Source organism: Aspergillus foveolatus (assembly GCF_047715535.1).
Source record: "Aspergillus foveolatus strain CBS 279.81 unplaced genomic scaffold BDW70scaffold_31, whole genome shotgun sequence".
Classification (NCBI taxonomy): domain Eukaryota; kingdom Fungi; phylum Ascomycota; class Eurotiomycetes; order Eurotiales; family Aspergillaceae; genus Aspergillus; species Aspergillus foveolatus.
Genome location: NW_027396095.1, coordinates 226,440 through 245,242, shown reverse-complemented (window position 1 = coordinate 245,242; position 18,803 = coordinate 226,440). Strand labels below are relative to the sequence as shown.

Below are 18,803 nucleotides of genomic sequence, written 5' to 3'. Positions count from 1 at the left end.
TTTCGGCGCAGCAACATCTCAGGTTGACAACTACTTCGTACCCACCACTCTTATCTGTCCAGCAAATTCGATTTTACAGTTTCCAGCAGACCACCGACAGCATGGAACAAACCCTCGATGTCAGCAAGCTCAGCGAAGCCGACCAGAAAGAGCTGCACCAGATCCTGCAAACAGAATCACAGAAGGCCGCTATCCAGCAAAGTACGCCGTCCCCAATTTTTTCTTTCACAACCACTGGGTTGCTGAGCTTGCTTCATTGCTCATTCAGCCTCTGCTAACACACGCGTGTTGCTTAGATGTCCATCACCTAGCTGATGCTTGCTGGAAGAAGTGCATTACCTCGAAGGTTACATCCAGTCGGTTGGAGAAGAGCGAAGAAGCTTGCGCAATGAACTGTGTCGACCGTTGGCTGGACACCAACAATGCCGTACTCAAGCATTTGCAAGCTATGCAGAAACAATAACTGTCCATATTCCTTCCGACTAGAATAATTCACGGAGGTTACAGAGGTTCAGGGCTTGATGTCTTATAACTGCCACCATCTGGTCGGAATGATTGCGGCCACTGTAGATACGGAGACTTGGTGTTTTGTGAATGTGGCGGACCTATATGTACTATAGCAATGCATTACATTTTGAACGAAGCTCCGTATCAAATCTTCTCTTCGATTTACATATTCTCGAACTACTTTAGGTTCGCAGCGCCGTGTATAGAACCGTAACTACTGTTATCTCTCTAGAGGTTCATGGAAAAAACCTGGCTGACAACTACACAGGGTATACTCGTGCATCAAAGTTCTTTTGTTTTATTCATTCAGCCATTTGTTATCGCACAACAGCAGGGAGCTGTAGGGCTGATATTTAAGCCACCGCGCAAAAGAAAACCATTTCCCAGACCCATTAGAAAATCAATCACTTAGACAATAGCAAGCTTGGTAGCAGCAATGTCGAGAGCGTCAACATCAGGGGTAAGACGAGCAAAGGCCTTCTTCAGTCCATCGGGCCTGTATTCTGGTTAGATGCTGCTTTTTATTTGGTATAATATATTCCGGAGCGTACCTAACGAGAGTGTTGACCTTGACAGTCTCAACATCGTATAGCTTCTTGAGGGCGGCCTTGATCTGTCGCTTGTTGGCCTTGACGTCCACGATGAACACAAGGGTGTTGTTCTCCTCGATCTTCTTCATAGCACTCTCGGTGTTCAAGGGATAGAGAATGATCTTGGCGGCATCGAGGCGAGGAAGGTGAGGGACGGACACGCGCGGGTACTTGGGAGACCGGGACAACTGGAGGGTCTTGGGGCGGTGGAAGGTGGTGGAGGTGCGGATCTTGCGAGTCTTGTGCGCCTGAATATGTCGAGTAAAATTTTAGCCATAGAGTTCTGTGATAAAATCATACTTGAGGACGGTATAGACGTACGCCTGCACCCTTCAAGACTGCCTTGGCGGCAGCACCAGCCTTGTCGCTGGGCTTCGACTTGCCTGTTCAAAAAAAGGAATGTAAGTGATTTATTTGACAATGGAATTTTCGAATCGGTATGTAGTATTGTTGTCGGAGGGAATCTTGGAAGCAAACAAAAGCAAAACCGAGTCGATACGTGGTTCTTTCAATTCCTTCACCCTGGAGTAGATTGCGCGGGACGAATATGAAGAATTCCTGTATAACACGACTCCATGCTCTCGAACATATCCCAAAATCGACAACAGATATCGAAAATAAAAAGTCTGGATCGCTCAAGCTTGCATACCTGTCTTCTTCTGAACGGGGGCCATGGCTGTCGTTTGGCGCTGTTGTCGTGATTGTCGCAGTGTCGAAAGTCGAATTGTTCGGAATGTCTTCGCTTAGCAAAAACCCTCGCGGCTTCCTCTGTGGGTCACCTGACCAGCCCTCCTAGAATCTTGGCGCGATCCATATTCCACCGCCTTTCTCCACGGGCAGAAAAAGAAAAGAAAAGAAAGCGGTCTGCTATCCGAAGCCATACATTTCCTTACTATGACAATGTACATCCTGCAGTTGAAGCATGCATTATGGCTACGAAAAAATTGAAGAACAGACGTCCCGCGCTACTTTCACGCACTCGCCCTCCGACAGTTCAGAAGAAACATGCAGCCTTATCAGCAAAGGCAACGCGGACCCTCATACGCTCTCATCACACACTTCTCAAACAGCGGGCGCAAGCACTAAAATCAGGCGACCAGGATTTAGTGCGCAAGTTCGAGGCGGATATACAAGCAAACGGTGGACTAAAAAGTTATCAGATAGCAAGCAAGCTTGGTCAATCTCTAGACCGCGGCGGCGACTCAAGCAGAGTCCTGGTCAACTGGATCAGCCCTAGTTTGAACGCATTGAGAAACACGTCTCTGAAGCTCCGGGTCCTCGAGATCGGTGCACTCAGTACCAAGAATGCATGCTCTCAGCACAAACACCTCGATGTCACGAGAATTGATTTAGACTCTCAGGAACCTGGGATCTTGAAGCAGGATTTCATGGAACGACCGCTTCCCCTAAGTAATGACGAACGGTTTCACCTCATATCACTCTCCCTAGTGCTGAATTACGTCCCTGATCCAGTCGATCGAGGAGAAATGTTGAAACGTTGTGTTATTTTCTTGACCAAGGAACCGCCGCAGGGCTCCTCTATAACTATTGTGCCAAGGTTGTTCCTTGTGCTCCCTGCTCCCTGTGTCACAAACTCGCGATACCTTACTCAGCAGAGACTGCAAGACATTCTGACAAGTATTGGGTTTTCTCTGGCAGAGAACAAGCAAACGACAAAATTAATATACCAGCTTTGGGAATACGACGGAATATTCCAGCCCAAGCAGTTCAAGAAGGAGCTTTTAAATCCAGGGAAAACGAGGAATAATTTTGCTATTGTCATCAAGAATGGGAGCCAATGAAACAGAAACTATCCCACATGGGAACTCATACTGAAACGATGGTGACCTGTGGTAGAAATGCCCAAACGGTCCCAATGACCGCTAGCACTGAGGATATGATTAGAAGGAAATAATCCAGGATCCGCTCCCTTGGATCAATCTTCTTCCCGAATATCTTCAGATAAAATGTGAGCGGCAAAATGATGCATATGGTGAAGCACAACGCGGAGCCCATTAACGCCATTATTCTATCGAAAGACGGGAAAATGATCGCCATGACGACAATAATGGCCACAACCATTATTCGGATTAACGTCCTCAGCACTTGGCGTACAACTAGATCTCGATCGGTACGATCCGTGTTTATTTCATTGCGTACTCCCAAGCCACAGAGAATTTCGACGGTAGCAACAAGTGGCCGGCAGCTGCGCCCTGAGTTAGCGACTTGAGCCCTATATGCAGAAGCATTGAGACTAGGCTAAACTTACTTGAGAGGTATTTTGGTGATGGGAATTACAGCAACGGATATTATAATGCAAATAGATAATAATTGTGGATATTCGTTCATCGTCAACACGTTTGCTGTAACTTCATCCCGAATCGTGTCCCCGAACATCATCCAACCTAGAACGGCCATCGCACAATCCAGGGAATACTGCCATGAGGTGCTCGTCAGCACAATGTCGATGAAGGTGCCCTAGTTTTGCTCACCGTAAAGATATAGGTTACCCAGAGGCTTCGCCCATATTTATGCGGATGCCTCATATCTCGGTATATGTTGGGGAATACACCGTGCCCGCCCCAAGGCGCTGGCAAGGTTTAGCCACAATTATCCGCAAGATATAACACACCACTTACACATGATGAGCCCGAAACTCAAGGGCACTGTACCCCAATTCTCGGGCAGTAGATGGGTTTGGGCTGGTTCACGAAGTGAACCAGGCGCATGAGGCTTGATGAAACCATCAATGCATGTTATAGCCACAACTAAAGCAATTAGTTGGGTGTTCGCACCTTTCAGAAGGAGAAAAGGGATCGACATACTGGATGTGCAGGAGAGTATACCAAGGATACTCGTCACACTCAAAAGTCGTAGAGGTATAAAGCTGAGCGGCACCAGCATCAACCCACATATAATCTGCCATTGGGTAATGCTCAATTCCGGGAAAAGTACATGAAGACTGTCAGCAAAGAGTACAACAAGGGCAACACATGCCCCTAGAAGTTCCATGCAGAACAAAAAGCTTACGACCAGGCGAGCACGGTGCCCAAAGCTTATGTAGGCCAGATCAGCATATGTCACCAACCCTCGATCAACGTCAAGACATTTTGCCAGGATTTTAGCGGTATAAGAAGTGGCAATTGCTGCAAAGAGAAGGAATGTCAAACCAAATAGCCATCCGGCATGTTTCATGGCTAGCGGCAAACTTAGGAGGCCGACGCCAATCAGCACGTTCACCGAATTGAATACCGTCTGCGGTACAGTAGACTGACCGACAACAATGCTCTCTCGCGTGCCGTCTTCGTGCTGTACCTGCTTGACAAGTAGAGGCTCTCCCTCGTGGCCGACAGCAGGCTCACTATAAGCTGTTGCTGCCTGTGGAACTCTATAACGTGCTTCCTAGCTGACTCGCTAACGCGCGACGATACTGAGCCATAGGAAGTGCCGAGGGTTGGCTCCAAGTGACTGGTGCTGGAGATGCCATCTCTCTGGCCAGAGCCAACTCCATTGTCGCCAAAGAGGGGCCGAGTGAGAGCCGGGTCAAGGTCAACATGTGACGACCCTAGTGATCTTATGAAATTACCGCTTGAAGATTGCCATTCTTCGTCTGAGTCGACTGTTGCGAAGGAAGGGCGTCGGGGGAACACCTCAGGGAAACATGCAGCTCTCTGCCATGACCGAGCGAAGTTATCGATGCTATTGACGCCACCCGCTTGTCTGAATCGCATAGAGAAGGATGCCGACCTATCGAGAATGATGAATGGGGAAGATGTGGCTGCATTCTGGGAGAGGCTTACCTTGATCGCCCGTTAAGATAATAACTTTCACTGGGCTGATGGTCAGGGAATGCTCCAGAATCCAGTGGCGAGGATGTGGAAGATGTTCTATATGCCTCTGAACGCTGGCACTCAGGAACCTCGGAATCGTCCTCAAACATCATTTCCTTTTTATAAGAAGCTTTATATCAAATGTGGTCGAGGTGAGCGACAAATAACAGGCAATAACGGTAAAAGAAAGGGTTGCACGTTGCAACAGGAGCTATTTAAAATCGGACTTCCGGTTGGGCCGTTCTTATAGAAACTTCTGTACCAGCTTAGCCAGAGACCGAAAACGATTCTTTCCGACGTTAATAGCAGACTTAAAACGTCTACTTTTATCATGGCAATCACGTTTGAATGAAAATGGTGACATAAAACCCATAGATAAGGAACTGGGAAACAATCTGGTAAAACCCCAATCTGCTCCGAGTTTCGGGCTAGAAAAGTGTGGGGATTAAGGATAAGAGTAGTGAAAACCAGCTACATCGGCTTAGATAAGTGCCAGAAAGAATTAATGCTATTTCAAACAGAAGATAGGCCTGATAGCGAAAGTTATACGGAGTACAACTTGATTCTCATTGTCCTGGAGAAATAAGACGGGTTCCATTATTACATCGCTCGTATGGCTGTCTTTCTAGATTCCAGGCTTAGTTGTAGGGCTATTTGATATAACTGCGGAGATATTGCCGCTCGACTAAGTCGCCGCCTAAGCTACCCGTAATAGGTGAACTGATATGTTCTGGTTCTGATATCGTCCACAGCATGATGGGACCTTTGGGCTAATACTGTCCTCCGCAGCCGAAATGGAGAAAATTAATGTGAACATATGTTATGTACGATATGGATCCTTGGAAGAAGCCATTATGGGGCTAGCTTTTAGGCGATAGGCGGGGTACCTACGCCCAACGAAGGATGCTAAACAGCCAGCCAAGGATGGCCACGAGAGAACTTGAGAGTCGAGACACTAGAGGTACTTTCATATAGTAGAATATTCTTAGACCTTCAAATAGACGTAATAATCCCTCTGAAATAGCCTCACAGCATGAAATACTGACGCTGACTCCTTACGATGATCCGAATGACAACCCACCGGCTGTCTTAAACCCCACTAAGGAGCACTGATAACTGTGTCTCGAAAAGGCATGAATATGAACCGAGCAATCAGCTAACTACCGAATGTCCATTTAGGAAGCTGAAAACACAAACTCAAGGCGGGATCCAGACCGTGGTACCAGCCTTCAGAGTCTGGTTTGCACAATGCGCAGCTTTGGGAGTTTTGAGATACGCACGGCTTCGATAACCCGTGGGCCTCTTGATTCTTATACCTTGGAGAGCTTTTCCTCGTTTTACATTCTTGAACATGCAGTTACGATCGGTACAACTCTCCAGGATCTCCAGGCCGAGAAGGTAGCTTACAACTACGAAGGTGCCAGCTGCGTCTGTTCTAGCGAGAGCTTACATCATCAACCACAGCCACCCTCTCATAATGCGGCGGCCACCCCACGGTGCCTGACGAATTTTGTTAAACACCCCGCTGGACTTGGACGGCAAAGTGACCAGCCCTCAAGGTAAGTGGTCATCTCACTTTCCATTTACTCATGTCAATCTCAACAAGCTCTTTACGTGGCTTGAAATTTTACATTTCCTTCCTTTTCGATCACGGGGATATCTTACTCTTGTCAACTCGCGATACTGACAATTTGTCTCAAGAACCAGGTGGCCAACCCATAGTCGTCTTTAAGTACAGGGCCATACAGCTCCGTCGCCCTCGCCCAACATGAGCACGGTCCAGCAGGCGAATGAAGCAGAGAAGAATATCGAGATATGGAAGATCAAGAAGCTTATCAAGCGGCTTGAGGCTGCCCGAGGAAATGGAACATCCATGATCTCGCTGATCATTCGTATGTTTTTGCTCCCTGAAACCGGGCGCTTATTGAAACCACTAACATCCTTGCTATAGCCCCCAAGGATCAAGTATCCAGAGCAGCGAAGATGTTGGCTGAAGAATTTGTGAGTTTCCGTCCTCTATTATGTATGATCCAGAAGTCCTCTGACCATTTCCATAGGGCACTGCCTCCAACATTAAATCCCGCGTCAACCGTCTCTCTGTACTTTCCGCCATCACGTCCACACAACAACGTCTCAAACTTTACAACAAAGTTCCCCCCAATGGCCTCGTTGTGTACTGTGGTGAAATTATCACTTCAGAGGGAAAGGAGCGTAAAATTAACATCGACTTCGAACCCTTCAAGCCAATCAACACATCGCTATATCTTTGTGACAACAAGTTTCACACCGAAGCCTTGAGCGAACTGCTAGAGTCGGACCAGAAGTTCGGCTTTATTATCATGGATGGTAATGGTGCGCTCTTTGGTACTTTGAGTGGTAATACTAGAGAAATTCTCCAAAAGCTAAGCGTCGATCTACCCAAGAAACACGGCCGTGGTGGTCAATCCGCCCTTCGTTTTGCACGTCTACGAGAGGAGAAGCGTCATAACTATGTGCGAAAGATCGCTGAGTTGGCTGTGCAAAATTTCATCACCAATGACAAAGTCAATGTCGCCGGTATCATTCTTGCTGGTTCTGCCGATTTTAAAAACGATTTGAACCAGTCCGACATGTTTGACCAGCGACTGCAAGCGAAGGTCATTAAGGTCGTTGATGTCTCTTATGGCGGCGAGAACGGTTTCAATCAGGCAATTGAACTTTCCGCCGAGACCTTAAGCAACGTCAAATTCGTTCAGGAGAAAAAGCTTATTGGAAAGTATTTCGAAGAAATCAGCCAAGACACAGGGAAAGTCTGTTACGGTGTTGAGGATACCCTAAAGGCGTTGGAATTGGGAGCGTGCGAAACGCTGATAGTTTATGAGAACTTGGATGTTACTAGATGGGTTCTTAAGAACTCTGAAGGCAACGAAGTCGTCGTCCATACCACCAAAGCCCAGGAAGAAAACAAGGAGTTCTTCTTGGACAAGGATACTGGCGCCGAAATGGAGGTTGTGGACCAAAGCTCCTTCCTCGAATGGCTTGCGGAAAACTACAAGGACTTTGGAGCGACTCTAGAGTTTGTTTCGGACAAGTCGAGTGAAGGAAACCAGTTCGTCAAGGGGTTCGGTGGTATTGGAGCAATCCTCCGATACAAGGTCAATTTTGAGCAACTTGCCGATTACAGTGACGAGGATGAATTCTACGATGGTAAGTACACCATGTTAATTGTCCATCCTTCCCTGATAGGGTCCTAACCACGCTTAGATTGACGGTTCAGCGGCCTCGCGGAGAGCGAGGATGAAAGGCCAGAAGTTCCAAACACGGATCTTTTGACGGCTCGCCCGATGCATCACAGAGGCGGCTCCAAAGGCGAAACCGTAGCTTTCACGGTGGGTACTGTGAAACAACCTGGAGAACACTTTGTGCAGCTGCTCAGAGGTATGCTTTCGTGCCTTGTGCAAACCCATTTGTTCTGCTAACATTTTTTCAAATGCAGGGCCATCCCCGCTCCGTAAAGTAGTCACCGAGGTTGCCTAAAGGCTCCATGGTGTAATTCGCATGAAGGTAGTGGATTTGTTACGCATGAATCGACAGCCATTCAGAGCGAATCATTGAGCTTATGCTTTTTGAACTGGCATTTAAAATTGTTCTGTTCTGGCATTATCTGGGCCAGAGTTGCTCTCGTTTACGTTTTAACATTCGTCAATCTAGTATTACTCCATAAAAAGGCCAAATGGCTTACAATAGATTTTTGCTTCGCTGTTCTACACTGATCATTGATGTCTATTTTCTCGTGTGGCAAATTTGCGCTGCCCGAAACTCTTCTGCCTTGTTCCTCTATGGGTCAGTTCACTCGCAGACAGGAACGGCCAGCATAGTAAAATATGCAAAATGAGCCATTGTCATGTCGACACAAGTTGATTGGCCCATGTTCCCAGGTGCTTGCAATTCTCAGTGACTTTCCTCAGGCTATCCATGATGTCAGGAACTTCTTGATTTTGATCCGTCTCACTTTCCACCAAGAAGACATATTTCCAGGCTTGTATATGACTTGGTCGGGTGTTTATACTCGTAAGATTCAATCCACGGTCCTTGAAAATCAGCAGGGCATCTGCCAGTGTCCCAAGGGTGTCTTGGCGAACCATGAAGGAAAATAACGCCTTCTTCGTTTCTAAAACAGCTGGGGATTTGGATAATTCTCGGGCTAATTCAGGCTGAAAGTTAATTGAAGTCGTTGAGTTGACGTTCCTCAGCACCAGAAAGCGTGTGGTATTGTTAGCCGTGTCCTCGATGTTGTCCTCCAATATATCTAAGCCGTAATGTTCCCCGGCGAAGCGACTAGCTATGGCGGCGTTGACCTCAGAGGTTGTGTTCAAGACTGTCTCGCTTGCTTTCGAGGTAGACGACACATCCTGCCGTTCCACGCCTTTGAAGTATTTCGCTAGAAATATCTCGCATTGGCCCCATGCCTGCGGATGCGTGTATAGCTTGGTGATGGAGCTGTAGTTTCGTCGTGCTGCCGAAATGGAACCCTTTCGAGCTAGGAGGCAGTGGTGTACTGTAAGGTAATACTCGCCGCACACCTTTACATCATTATAACTGTCATTGCGGTCCACAAGGAGGTCCAATGTTTGTACAACCGAACCATTTGTTGAATTCTCGAATGGAACAATGGCGTAGTCAGCGTCTCTCCTTTGGACGGCAGCGATAGCATCCGCAAATGACAGGCAGGGTAAAAGCTCAGAAGAGTGTCCGAATGTCTCAACGGCAGCCTAGACATTTAATTAACGACGTTGTAGGGCTTGAATTATGGGGCTGGTTGAGTCTGACCTGGTGCGAAAACGATGCCGCGGGCCCTAAGAACGTTACTTTGAGAGGCGCCATAGCTTCGCCAACGGGTCAGCTTTTGAAATCCTGATAATGCTGAGAGTCTAGAGTCTGGCTTAGTCCGGTCTGAAACGCGGTCTTGAATTTGACACATTTTTCCCGTCTCAACTTCACCTGTAGATCATTTGTGGGATAACCCGGGGTATAGCCAAACAAACAAGTCAAACTTCCACCGCTGTCATGACGGGGAGCATGAACCGTTGCAACGAGATTGCTGCCACATACACCTCAAAGTTCGGTATGAAGAAGGCTACGTCACACTTTCGAAGATCAAGACATTGGCTGCGAAATGCCCGTGCAGGACGGAGTTACACTTCGTTTCCAAAGCGCCTGCACCATGAATTGACATGCCGTCAACTCCCATTGTTTTTTGATTACCTCCAACCTCAACCGTCGCATCTCCTGGACCTAACCTTGAAAGACTTGTTTCCCAAGCTTAACGTGTTTCCTCAATCGCAAACTCTTCCGACAATCGCCCGCCCCTCCTACTTGCCTCCAGCCCACCATTTAGTCTACTTCCCTCCTCAAGTCACCCTCTCCCAGCTTCTCGCCGACGGAACCGACATTCTACATGCTCCTGGGCCACCCTTCAATAGGCGCCTATGGGCCGGTGGTAGAGTTAGGCTCGCAGTCAACAATAAGCTATCGCTCAACGGGGGTCGCGCCGTATGTATTGAAGGTATCCGCGATGTCATCGTTAAAGGGCGACCTGGGGACGAGAAAATACTAGTCAAGATCGAGAGGCAAATAGGCACCGTGCAGGAAAATGAGACGGAACAAGAGATGAGGAACCGGATATGGAGTGATGGTGAAGACATGAAAGCGGACGCATCAATCGTCGAGAACAGGGATTTGGTATTCATGCGAGACAAGACCGTCAATCAGCTGGATGAAGACAAGGCGAAGTTCTCTCAAGCCCCCAGGACGATTAAATGTGTGTAGAGTTTACTGGTGTCATGGAGTGCAGTAGCATCGCTAACCCTCACTGCCCTCACAAAGCTCCCGCGGACCCGATATTCCGCTATCAGATGAAGCCAACCAGAGCCTTGCTCTTTCGTTTTTCGGCACTCACTTTCAATGCTCACTCGATCCATCTTGACAGAAGATACACTAGCGATGTCGAAGGCTATCGAGACCTTCTTGTTCATGGTCCTCTGACGTTAACACTGCTTCTTACAGCCCTTCGGCATCACCTGCACGGAAGAGGTTTTTCTGTCAGCGATATTACTTACAAAAATCATGCTCCGCTCTTTGTTGAAGAGGACATGGCGATCTGTGGGAAACCAAAGTCTACTGGGGATGGCTCTTGGGATGTATGGATTGAGGGGAAAGATGGGGGTACGTCTGTGAGGGGCACTGCTCGCGTTGGCAGCGTTGGAGAATGAATGTGCTTGAGACTCAGGTACTGCCGCCGTACTTGAATTGGGTGCCTTTGCGGTAGCTGCTGCAAGTGCTTTCAGTCGTATGGCACGTCCAGCTTGAGAGGTTGTCCATAGATAGTACGGACGAGAACCTCTGGGGAGCTTTAGAAATTATATTTTAAGAGACAACTCAACCCTTAGTACGTTTTATATTCAACTATGTCCGGTTTTGGCGTATTTTGGCGTATTTTTTTTTGATGAAAACGTGCTGAATGCAGTACGAATAGAACTTGTGAATTTGTGCCGGTGCGCTGTGTATTGTGGGTCAACGAGGCTCTAGCGGAACGGAAGAATAATGTACCAAGAGGCCAGACAGTCGCTTAAATATCCACCTCCGACCCAAGTAGACGCTTTTTTTCTTCTTATTTCTCGAGAATCTATAATTGACTCCCACAAATCTCAGGTTGGTAATCAGACACAGAATGAGGTGTCGCAAACTTGAGTGATTTCGACTACTTTTCCAACCTCGATTATGGTCCTTTGATTGATTACTTATTTTACAGCAATGGATGACTTTTGGGCTCTCCCTCCTGTTGCCAGGTATGTTCCTTTCTAGCTGCGGAAGTCTCTCTCTCTAACTCTTTATGCAGGACACTTACTGCACTCACATTTGTAGAGTCCGCGCTGGTTCACAGTCACACACTCAATTATTATTTTATACCTTTCTTTCCTCAACTCATCTTCAAGCTGCGCCCCGAAATATGGAGATTGTTCACACCCTATTTTTTGACGGACCCAAAGCTGAATGTCATATTTGACCTCTATTTCAGTATGCTGCAATGGTGGGCTCTCGTACTGCCGCATGTGCTAATGTACGTCAGTGTACACATATTCCAGCAGACTTGAAGTTGGCTCACCCCGGTTCAGCACACCTGGAAGTTTCTTCATTTATGTGCTGTTCGTCGCGCTGATTATTATGGTAAGTCCTGATTATCTTGGTTATCCTGATAGAATATATCTACCACATAAATTTACACTTCTCTCCCTGTCATGGTGCTTCACCAGCCCCTGCTCCATCTTCCATACCCTGCAAACCTCGCATATCTGCCCGCCCAGCCCCATTCTAGCTGAAGCGGTTCCTGGAAACGAGGAAGATTACCCCTGCATTGCATATGGTACCTACTTCTTGATCCTTATAGGGCCATGTACGTGTAGGCTTGGTGGGACTACCAGTGAGATAGCTTGCGTAATGAATGTTTACGCAGGTGGTTTTGGTGCCCTACATTCTATAATCTTGTGCATAACATTTACCTGACTTCACGTAATATATGTGCTCTCTCTTCATTTATGAAAAACCATCAGTGTACCCCAATTCATGCTAACAACCTGAAGCTTACTGCAGGGTTCTACCTTGGAGCCGGGGTTTTCACAAATGGTGAGCTTAGTACGAAATTCCTGTTCTTCAGGCGCTAATCCCCAGCAGCTTTGATATTGGCATTCGCATACACATATTCCCAGGATAACAAGGGCACGAAGACCATGTTCTTCGTGGTCGAGATACCCACGCTGCTTTTGCCTTGGGCAAGGCTTGCTCTAACTTTCGTTATGAAAGGTTGGCACCGTGCAACGGTCGAGTTGACGGGGATAGTTGCCGCTCACTTGTATGACTTTTTGACTCGCATTTATCCGACCTTTGGTGGGGGGAAGAACTACATTGTTACGCCTGCCTTCGTTCGGAGATGGTTTGCCGGGCCTCTGCGCGGAGGTCGAGAACGCGCATATGGACGAGCGTACCAGTCCCCGAACGAAAGCGAGAACTCCTCCAGCAGTTGGACGTCATCTGTCCGAACAGCTTGGGATAGCAGAGGCTCAGGACGCCGACTTGGGGGAAACTAGAGTGTAGCCATGCCAGTTATCAGCGGCATGCTTTGAAAAGTCCACATACTACATGGCGTAATCTTTGTCATAAACTCTACGAGATGAAATACTACGTGCCCTAAACGAAAAAAAAAAAACATTATAGCTTTCGTAATCAGCCAGCGATTGAACTGCAGTCTCCATGCTTCTCAAAAAGTAATTGACTCTTGATATACGCACGTGATCTTGGAATCTGCTCGCTAACCCGATTGGTCGCTGGAGCTCTAGCCACACTTGAAATTTTTCTGGGTCTTCCTCACTTGCAGCAAGAACAAATTCTTTGAGGCCAGGGAGTGCATTTCTTGGTACCTTTCCTGACACGCACACTCTGCCTTCTTCCTTACATTGGTGAGCCGGCCTGTTCTTAATAACAGTCGCAATGGCCAAGGAAGTGGACTACACGATCAAGCCGGAGGCTACGGCCTCCAACATTAACACAGAGGACTGGCCGCTTCTGCTCAAAAACTACGACAAGCGTATGTTCTCGTTTATATCTCTTTGATTTGATACTTCTTTGCATGGTCTCTTTCGTCTATGTAGCTGTCGCTGATCATTTTCTGCAGTGATGGTCAGGACTGGACATTTCACGCCCATTCCTGCTGGTTCCTCTCCCCTCAAGCGAGACCTCAAGTCGTACATTAATTCTGGAGTGATTAACCTCGACAAACCCTCGAACCCATCCAGTCACGAGGTCGTTGCCTGGATGAAGAGAATTCTCAGGTAAATCTCATCTTGAAGATTCTTGTCAGGTATCCGATGCTGAACTATCGTTTCGCGGAACAGGGCGGAAAAGACTGGTCATAGCGGTACTCTTGATCCCAAAGTTACCGGTTGCCTGATCGTTTGCATTGATCGTGCTACTCGTTTGGTCAAGTCTCAACAAGGTGCCGGAAAGGAGTACGTTTGTGTTATCCGCCTCCACGACAAAATACCTGGTGGAGAGGCTCAATTCAAGCGGGCTCTCGAAACTCTCACAGGTGCTCTTTTTCAACGTCCACCCCTGATCTCAGCGGTCAAGCGTCAGCTTCGTATCCGAACAATCCATGAGAGCAAACTTTATGAGTTCGACAATGAGCGGCACCTTGGTGTGTTCTGGGTCAGCTGTGAAGCTGGTACCTATATCCGTACACTCTGTGTCCACCTCGGTCTTCTTCTCGGTGTTGGCGCACACATGCAGGAACTGAGACGTGTGCGAAGTGGAGCTATGAGTGAAAACGAAGGTATGGTTACGCTGCATGACGTCCTCGATGCGCAGTGGCTGTATGACAATCAGCGGGATGAGAGCTACCTGCGCAAAGTTATTAAGCCCTTGGAGTCTCTGCTCACAACCTACAAACGTATCGTCGTCAAGGACAGCGCTGTCAATGCTGTCTGCTATGGTGCCAAGCTCATGATTCCTGGTCTTCTTCGCTTCGGTAAGTTATCTAACACCATGATCAATATGGAGGTCAAAGGTTTCTGACTTGGGGATTAGAGGCTGGTATCGAGCTTGGTGAAGAAGTCGTGCTCATGACCACCAAGGGTGAAGCTATCGCAATTGGTATCGCTCAGATGTCTACCGTGGAGCTTTCCACTTGTGACCACGGTGTTGTTGCTAAAGTCAAGCGTTGTATTATGGAGCGCGATTTGTACCCCCGCCGGTGGGGGCTGGGCCCCGTGGCGCTGGAAAAGAAGAAGCTCAAATCCTCTGGAAAGCTCGACGTAAGTATTTGACATCACCGGTCATGATTTTAAATATACTGACGCTCATAATAGAAATACGGACGAGCCAACGAAGCCACCCCAGCCAAATGGAAGTCCGAATACAAGGACTACAGCGCACCGGATGGAGACTCTCCGCAGCCCGCAGTTGAAGTTGTTGCAAAGGAAGAGGCCCCACCTAAAGAAGAGCCCTCTCTAGATGCCAATGAATCTAAGATGGACATTGACGACGCCCAGGATGACGATGACAAGAAGAAGCGCAAGCGACATGAAGGCGAGACTCCTGAAGAGCGTGCTGAGCGTAAGCGCAAGAAGAAGGAGAAGAAGGAGAAGAAGGAGCGAAGGAAGTCCAAGCAGGAGAAGGACGACAGCGATGATAGTGATTAGACAATTTTCAGGAAGTCGCTTGCCAACTTGTGGCCGTTGGCGTCTCCTCCGGGCAAGTTTCCTGTAGTATATTTGTTGCTTTATTGGAGTCTTTTGGGTTGAAAAGGGAATGAGTTCTAATTCGTTTTGATTTTCTACACGTTTCATTGTTTGATGTCACGCAGCTTGTTCTGAGACATGAACCATGGTCTATTATAGGACAAATATTCTACTAAGCAATCTCTGAGATTAACTGAATCGAAAGGTAGAACCCAGGTGCTGCTGTCATTGACTAGTTAAGTTGGCTCAGGTGGTGTGACCCTCCAGAGTTCTCCGCATCATCACAAGCCACAATCAACGACTTGCTTTTTCCCTTCTCAACTTCTGGAGCATACCTAATCAACCCGCAACAGTGACCGATAATTATCAGATCATTACTTGTGCGACGTAATCACTTCTCTTGAATTTCGGGGAATATTGAAGCTTCCGCAATGGCCGCAGAGCTGACCTCCACGAAGCTCAATGCGGAGAATCACCTCCTCTTAGTACTGTCCCAGCCCAACCCCGCCTACGCACTTCCACTCGCCGTGTTAACACGATATTCTCCTGACAGGATCAACCTCTTCTTCGTCTACCTCATGAACTTGCTCGCAGAAATCTCAAATCCTTTCAGCGGGTCGTTGAGCGGGAGAAGGAATATGTTCTCCCCGCACTCAAAGAGGCGGCAAAGGCCTCAATGTCTGGTAATCAAACGCCCGACCAAACACTCGCCACACTTGACGTTATGATATCTCGCATGCAGGGCCTGAAACGGAAGATGGAAAATTTACAGCAAGAAGAGAAGAAAATTCACCACCAGTCGAGGAAGCGCATACAGCATCTAAATCAACTCTACCAAATTCCTAGCTTGACTGACGTCAAGTATGACCAGTGGTCGAGAGTTCGATTGGACAGGCTCGTGATTGACCATATGCTGCGGTCCGGATACACGGAGAGTGCCCAGCGGCTTGCCCGAGCAAAGAACATAGAGGAGCTTGTGGATCTTAACGTCTTCGTACAGTGTCAGCGGATCGCCGAGAGTCTCCGCAATGGTGAAACTAAGGATGCTCTACAGTGGTGTAACGAGAATAAAGCTGCATTAAAGAAGAGTCAAGTGAGTAAGAGCCACCCTCTGCTCTAATTTATTCATGACCTAATATGGTGTATGCAGTACAATTTGGAGTTCGAGTTACGACTGCAACAGTACATTGAGATGATCAGAACGAGGGACAGGGCGAAGTTCGTCGATGCAATGGTGCATGCAAGAAGGTACCTGGCACCGTATGACGAAACGCAATCAGCAGAGATTCGTCGAGCTGCCGGCCTTCTTGCCTTTCCCCCGAACACAAGAGCCGAACCCTACAAGGTATTTTGGCCCGGCCCCCAAAAAAACCTGATCTAATGTGCAATAGTCAATGTATGCCTCCGAACGGTGGGTGTACCTCTCTGAACTATTTATTCGCACGCATCATGAGCTCCTCTCATTGCCTTCTCGGCCATTGATGCATATTGCCTTATCAGCCGGCCTATCTGCCCTAAAGACCCCTGCGTGTCATTCAGCTTACACTTCCTCGAGTTCAAACTCTCATTCGACCACCACATCTGTATGTCCTATATGCTCAACGGAGTTGAATGAGCTTGCTCGAAATCTACCGTACGCCAATCATACGAAGAGTTCCGTGGAAAACGACCCAGTGGTCTTGCCAAATGGCAGGGTATACGGTTTACATCGTTTGTTAGACATGAGCAAGAAGCTCAGCTCCCTCGAGGCAGGCAAAGTCAGAGATCCCACAACCGGGGAGATCTTTAATGAGAGCGAATTGAAGAAGGTGTACATAATGTAACAGCCAAATGACAACGAACATTGTTCCCGAATTACTTCAGTCAAGGCATTATATGAATATTCAAGACAGCATATTGCGGGCATCGTTCATCTGTTATGCATACATATATTTCCATAAATTAATCACTATCTGATTCATCCATATCTGTTGATCTCTTCTTCCTCTTTCCAGTGACCCCGAGTTGGGGGTGATCTTCCGTCTTAACCTCAAACACGTACATCCTCGCCTCTCTATCCTCACCTCGCCATCCCCCTCTTGCACCATCTTTCCCTGCAATCTCCCCAAGCGTCCGCGCATGCGAGTAGCCGCGGTAGCACGCCCAGGGGAATTTGAAGCTCGTCACGACCCTTAATCCAGCGTGTCGTGCGAGGTCCCTAATATTCCATAGTGTGTAAGGTTCCCCTTCGAACAACGTAACTAATACCTGGCCGGGTTCCGTCCTACGCTCGTCTTTCGCCTTGACAGCGCCGTTCTCTTCATCATACTCGCCATCACTCTCCTCAAATTCATCTTCCACATCTGTCTCGAACTCCCAATCGTCATCCACCTCAGCATCATCGCCGAGCTCCTCAGGCCGCTCCGCCAGTAACGGCACACACGCCTTGAAGAATGCAACAAGCAGCTCCTGATTCGCCCTAACTTGCCGATTCACATCTGTCGAAAGGCCACCTACATGCGGGAAATTGAAACAGATCATGTCCCACGGCCCACCCTTTTCCATGCCCGTACCCTTGCCCTTATTGCTCGCGGTATCCTCAGTAACTTTCGCAGACCTAGTACTTCTCTTATTCCCATCATGTTTCTTCCAGGCAGGTTCCTTCCGCTCTTGCCTCGAAAACCCAATTCGGACGTCCCTCCCGCCTCCCGTCGCAGAACCAAGTTTCTTAGCGTCGACGGAGAACAGCACCTTTGGGCCTATTTGGCTCTGGGGATTGGCGGTATCATTGTCCTTCCCGTCCGATTTCAGCTGATTCTTCGTCTTTAAGCTAATGATCTCGGCAATTTTCTTCTCCGCTTGTGGGTATTTGGCGAAGAGTGTTTCTTGGGAGTCGTAGCATGTTGCTAGTAGGTTCTTGCAGCGGTGGTACGTGGCTAGGGAGTGTGCGAAGGAGAAGTCGCCTGGATTTGGTTTGTGCGTTAGTATCACCGTACTTGAGACGCCGTAGGTGGGACATAGGAACGATATATAAAGGTTCTTGATAAGAAGCCGCGTCAGGTCTAGACTGTTTAGGGACACGAAGACTAGACAAGCGTGCGTTGGTTGATGAGTATACATCAATCTTAGCTTAGGGCGAATCGGCCGCGCTGGTGTAGTTTCGCAGAACTCTTAGGTGCTTGCTTGCAGGCTTCTGAGTCCATTCGTGTATACTTCTTGCACCATCTCAGACAGCCAGTAATCAGGGAAGCGTGAACTTACCGTCTCCAACTAATAGTATACGATCCTTTCTGCGAAACGGCACAATCGGCCTTGTGTGTTGCTTCTGTTGGTGCTTTTCATTCTTCCGCGCCGGCGCATTATTCTCCTCATTATTCTCCTTGATCACACTGTTTTTGTAGTTGTTCTTCGTCGATAGCTTGGCAAAGGAGCTCATCTTGCGATGCTTTCTGCCCGTGCCATGGCTCGTATTCAGACCGGAGTGCACATTCTGATGTTGATGCAGGGCTCGAGCTCTTTTCAATCTCGCCATGGATGCTAGTCGCTCTCTTCCGTATGTGGAAACGATGTGTCTGGTATGGAATAGGCAGGATGGACAATACGGTGCTTAACAAGGTAAGACGGTG

At 47.9% G+C, this 18,803-nt stretch overlaps 12 protein-coding genes across 12 annotated transcripts; 7 read left to right on the top strand and 5 right to left on the bottom strand.

Annotated features, from left to right (window-relative positions):
• The first annotated feature begins 39 nt into the window (after positions 1 to 39).
• BDW70DRAFT_138152 (Tim10/DDP family zinc finger protein) lies at positions 40 to 704 on the top strand. Its single transcript, XM_073737169.1, has 2 exons — positions 40 to 201; positions 297 to 704. The coding sequence occupies exons 1-2, from the start codon at positions 102 to 104 to the stop codon at positions 461 to 463; spliced, it is 267 nt and encodes an 88-aa protein (XP_073595108.1). The 5' UTR covers positions 40 to 101; the 3' UTR covers positions 464 to 704.
• BDW70DRAFT_138151 (60S ribosomal protein uL23) lies at positions 694 to 1,796 on the bottom strand. Its single transcript, XM_073737168.1, has 4 exons — positions 1,747 to 1,796; positions 1,419 to 1,480; positions 1,059 to 1,345; positions 694 to 1,003 (listed from the first exon to the last, which is right to left on the bottom strand). The coding sequence occupies exons 1-4, from the start codon at positions 1,769 to 1,771 to the stop codon at positions 916 to 918; spliced, it is 462 nt and encodes a 153-aa protein (XP_073595107.1). The 5' UTR covers positions 1,772 to 1,796; the 3' UTR covers positions 694 to 915.
• A 210-nt stretch (positions 1,797 to 2,006) lies between these two features.
• Positions 2,007 to 2,911, top strand: BDW70DRAFT_69735 (25S rRNA (adenine2142-N1)-methyltransferase). The gene has a single exon (XM_073744620.1). The coding sequence runs from the start codon at positions 2,027 to 2,029 to the stop codon at positions 2,897 to 2,899; it is 873 nt and encodes a 290-aa protein (XP_073595106.1). The 5' UTR covers positions 2,007 to 2,026; the 3' UTR covers positions 2,900 to 2,911.
• A 13-nt stretch (positions 2,912 to 2,924) lies between these two features.
• Positions 2,925 to 4,828, bottom strand: BDW70DRAFT_151048 (putative transporter; the record flags this gene model as incomplete). The annotated part of the gene is made up of 6 exons (XM_073739248.1): positions 2,925 to 3,303; positions 3,367 to 3,533; positions 3,590 to 3,687; positions 3,737 to 3,865; positions 3,923 to 4,430; positions 4,460 to 4,828. The coding sequence occupies 6 exons, from the start codon at positions 4,826 to 4,828 to the stop codon at positions 2,925 to 2,927; spliced, it is 1,650 nt and encodes a 549-aa protein (XP_073595105.1).
• A 1,647-nt stretch (positions 4,829 to 6,475) lies between these two features.
• Positions 6,476 to 8,649, top strand: BDW70DRAFT_69721 (translation termination factor eRF1). The gene is made up of 5 exons (XM_073744619.1): positions 6,476 to 6,819; positions 6,879 to 6,928; positions 6,985 to 8,113; positions 8,171 to 8,344; positions 8,403 to 8,649. Exons 1-4 carry the CDS (start codon positions 6,696 to 6,698, stop codon positions 8,173 to 8,175), a joined length of 1,308 nt encoding a protein of 435 aa, XP_073595104.1. The 5' UTR covers positions 6,476 to 6,695; the 3' UTR covers positions 8,176 to 8,344; positions 8,403 to 8,649.
• A 159-nt stretch (positions 8,650 to 8,808) lies between these two features.
• On the bottom strand, positions 8,809 to 9,790 carry BDW70DRAFT_151046 (prephenate dehydratase PHA2; the record flags this gene model as incomplete). Its single annotated transcript, XM_073739247.1, has 2 exons — positions 8,809 to 9,678; positions 9,737 to 9,790. The coding sequence occupies 2 exons, from the start codon at positions 9,788 to 9,790 to the stop codon at positions 8,809 to 8,811; spliced, it is 924 nt and encodes a 307-aa protein (XP_073595103.1).
• A 241-nt stretch (positions 9,791 to 10,031) lies between these two features.
• BDW70DRAFT_138143 (uncharacterized protein) lies at positions 10,032 to 11,392 on the top strand (the record flags this gene model as incomplete). Its single annotated transcript, XM_073737167.1, has 2 exons — positions 10,032 to 10,727; positions 10,793 to 11,392. Coding segments are annotated over 2 exons (1,082 nt in total), but the record flags the coding sequence as incomplete, so codon positions are not given.
• Positions 11,393 to 11,591: 199 nt separating this feature from the next.
• On the top strand, positions 11,592 to 13,156 carry BDW70DRAFT_138140 (Der1-like family-domain-containing protein). The gene is made up of 5 exons (XM_073737166.1): positions 11,592 to 11,754; positions 11,805 to 11,983; positions 12,036 to 12,133; positions 12,547 to 12,589; positions 12,638 to 13,156. Exons 1-5 carry the CDS (start codon positions 11,720 to 11,722, stop codon positions 13,048 to 13,050), a joined length of 768 nt encoding a protein of 255 aa, XP_073595101.1. The 5' UTR covers positions 11,592 to 11,719; the 3' UTR covers positions 13,051 to 13,156.
• A 193-nt stretch (positions 13,157 to 13,349) lies between these two features.
• cbf5 (pseudouridine synthase CBF5) lies at positions 13,350 to 15,392 on the top strand. Its single transcript, XM_073737165.1, has 5 exons — positions 13,350 to 13,547; positions 13,635 to 13,791; positions 13,855 to 14,486; positions 14,546 to 14,758; positions 14,816 to 15,392. The coding sequence occupies exons 1-5, from the start codon at positions 13,451 to 13,453 to the stop codon at positions 14,821 to 14,823; spliced, it is 1,107 nt and encodes a 368-aa protein (XP_073595099.1). The 5' UTR covers positions 13,350 to 13,450; the 3' UTR covers positions 14,824 to 15,392.
• On the bottom strand, positions 14,747 to 15,392 carry BDW70DRAFT_69682 (uncharacterized protein). Its single transcript, XM_073744618.1, has 2 exons — positions 14,816 to 15,392; positions 14,747 to 14,758 (listed from the first exon to the last, which is right to left on the bottom strand). The coding sequence occupies exon 1, from the start codon at positions 15,304 to 15,306 to the stop codon at positions 14,968 to 14,970; it is 339 nt and encodes a 112-aa protein (XP_073595100.1). The 5' UTR covers positions 15,307 to 15,392; the 3' UTR covers positions 14,747 to 14,758; positions 14,816 to 14,967.
• Positions 15,393 to 15,550: 158 nt separating this feature from the next.
• Positions 15,551 to 17,107, top strand: BDW70DRAFT_69677 (FYV10 family protein). The gene is made up of 4 exons (XM_073744617.1): positions 15,551 to 15,683; positions 15,752 to 16,291; positions 16,349 to 16,543; positions 16,590 to 17,107. Exons 1-4 carry the CDS (start codon positions 15,630 to 15,632, stop codon positions 17,019 to 17,021), a joined length of 1,221 nt encoding a protein of 406 aa, XP_073595098.1. The 5' UTR covers positions 15,551 to 15,629; the 3' UTR covers positions 17,022 to 17,107.
• Positions 17,108 to 17,139: 32 nt separating this feature from the next.
• On the bottom strand, positions 17,140 to 18,709 carry BDW70DRAFT_168978 (25S rRNA (uracil2634-N3)-methyltransferase; the record flags this gene model as incomplete). Its single annotated transcript, XM_073742589.1, has 2 exons — positions 17,140 to 18,140; positions 18,439 to 18,709. The coding sequence occupies 2 exons, from the start codon at positions 18,707 to 18,709 to the stop codon at positions 17,140 to 17,142; spliced, it is 1,272 nt and encodes a 423-aa protein (XP_073595097.1).
• Between the last annotated feature and the right edge of the window lie 94 nt (positions 18,710 to 18,803).

Bases quoted from the DNA above. Each gene is read 5' to 3' on its own strand.
- BDW70DRAFT_69735 (XM_073744620.1), top strand. From the start codon at position 2,027: ATGGCTACGAAAAAATTGAAGAACAGACGTCCCGCGCTACTTTCACGC.
- BDW70DRAFT_138151 (XM_073737168.1), bottom strand. From the start codon at position 1,771: ATGGCCCCCGTTCAGAAGAAGACAG. The intron at 1,481-1,746 runs GTATGCAAGCTT...TTTTTTGAACAG, and splicing joins CCCCGTTCAGAAGAAGACAG to GCAAGTCGAAGCCCAGCGAC. The intron at 1,004-1,058 runs GTACGCTCCGGA...ACCAGAATACAG, and splicing joins AAGGTCAACACTCTCGTTAG to GCCCGATGGACTGAAGAAGG.
- BDW70DRAFT_69677 (XM_073744617.1), top strand. From the start codon at position 15,630: ATGGCCGCAGAGCTGACCTCCACGAAGCTCAATGCGGAGAATCACCTC. The intron at 15,684-15,751 runs GTACTGTCCCAG...TTCTCCTGACAG, and splicing joins CGGAGAATCACCTCCTCTTA to GATCAACCTCTTCTTCGTCT. The intron at 16,544-16,589 runs GTATTTTGGCCC...AATGTGCAATAG, and splicing joins CAAGAGCCGAACCCTACAAG to TCAATGTATGCCTCCGAACG.
- BDW70DRAFT_69721 (XM_073744619.1), top strand. From the start codon at position 6,696: ATGAGCACGGTCCAGCAGGCGAATGAAGCAGAGAAGAATATCGAGATA. The intron at 6,820-6,878 runs GTATGTTTTTGC...TCCTTGCTATAG, and splicing joins CATGATCTCGCTGATCATTC to CCCCCAAGGATCAAGTATCC. The intron at 6,929-6,984 runs GTGAGTTTCCGT...CCATTTCCATAG, and splicing joins AGATGTTGGCTGAAGAATTT to GGCACTGCCTCCAACATTAA.
- BDW70DRAFT_138140 (XM_073737166.1), top strand. From the start codon at position 11,720: ATGGATGACTTTTGGGCTCTCCCTCCTGTTGCCAG. The intron at 11,755-11,804 runs GTATGTTCCTTT...CTCTTTATGCAG, and splicing joins GCTCTCCCTCCTGTTGCCAG to GACACTTACTGCACTCACAT. The intron at 12,134-12,546 runs GTAAGTCCTGAT...AACAACCTGAAG, and splicing joins TCGTCGCGCTGATTATTATG to CTTACTGCAGGGTTCTACCT.
- BDW70DRAFT_138152 (XM_073737169.1), top strand. From the start codon at position 102: ATGGAACAAACCCTCGATGTCAGCAAGCTCAGCGAAGCCGACCAGAAA. The intron at 202-296 runs GTACGCCGTCCC...CGTGTTGCTTAG, and splicing joins GAAGGCCGCTATCCAGCAAA to ATGTCCATCACCTAGCTGAT.
- cbf5 (XM_073737165.1), top strand. From the start codon at position 13,451: ATGGCCAAGGAAGTGGACTACACGATCAAGCCGGAGGCTACGGCCTCC. The intron at 13,548-13,634 runs GTATGTTCTCGT...CATTTTCTGCAG, and splicing joins GCTCAAAAACTACGACAAGC to TGATGGTCAGGACTGGACAT. The intron at 13,792-13,854 runs GTAAATCTCATC...TTCGCGGAACAG, and splicing joins TGGATGAAGAGAATTCTCAG to GGCGGAAAAGACTGGTCATA.
- BDW70DRAFT_69682 (XM_073744618.1), bottom strand. From the start codon at position 15,306: ATGAAACGTGTAGAAAATCAAAACGAATTAGAACTCATTCCCTTTTCA.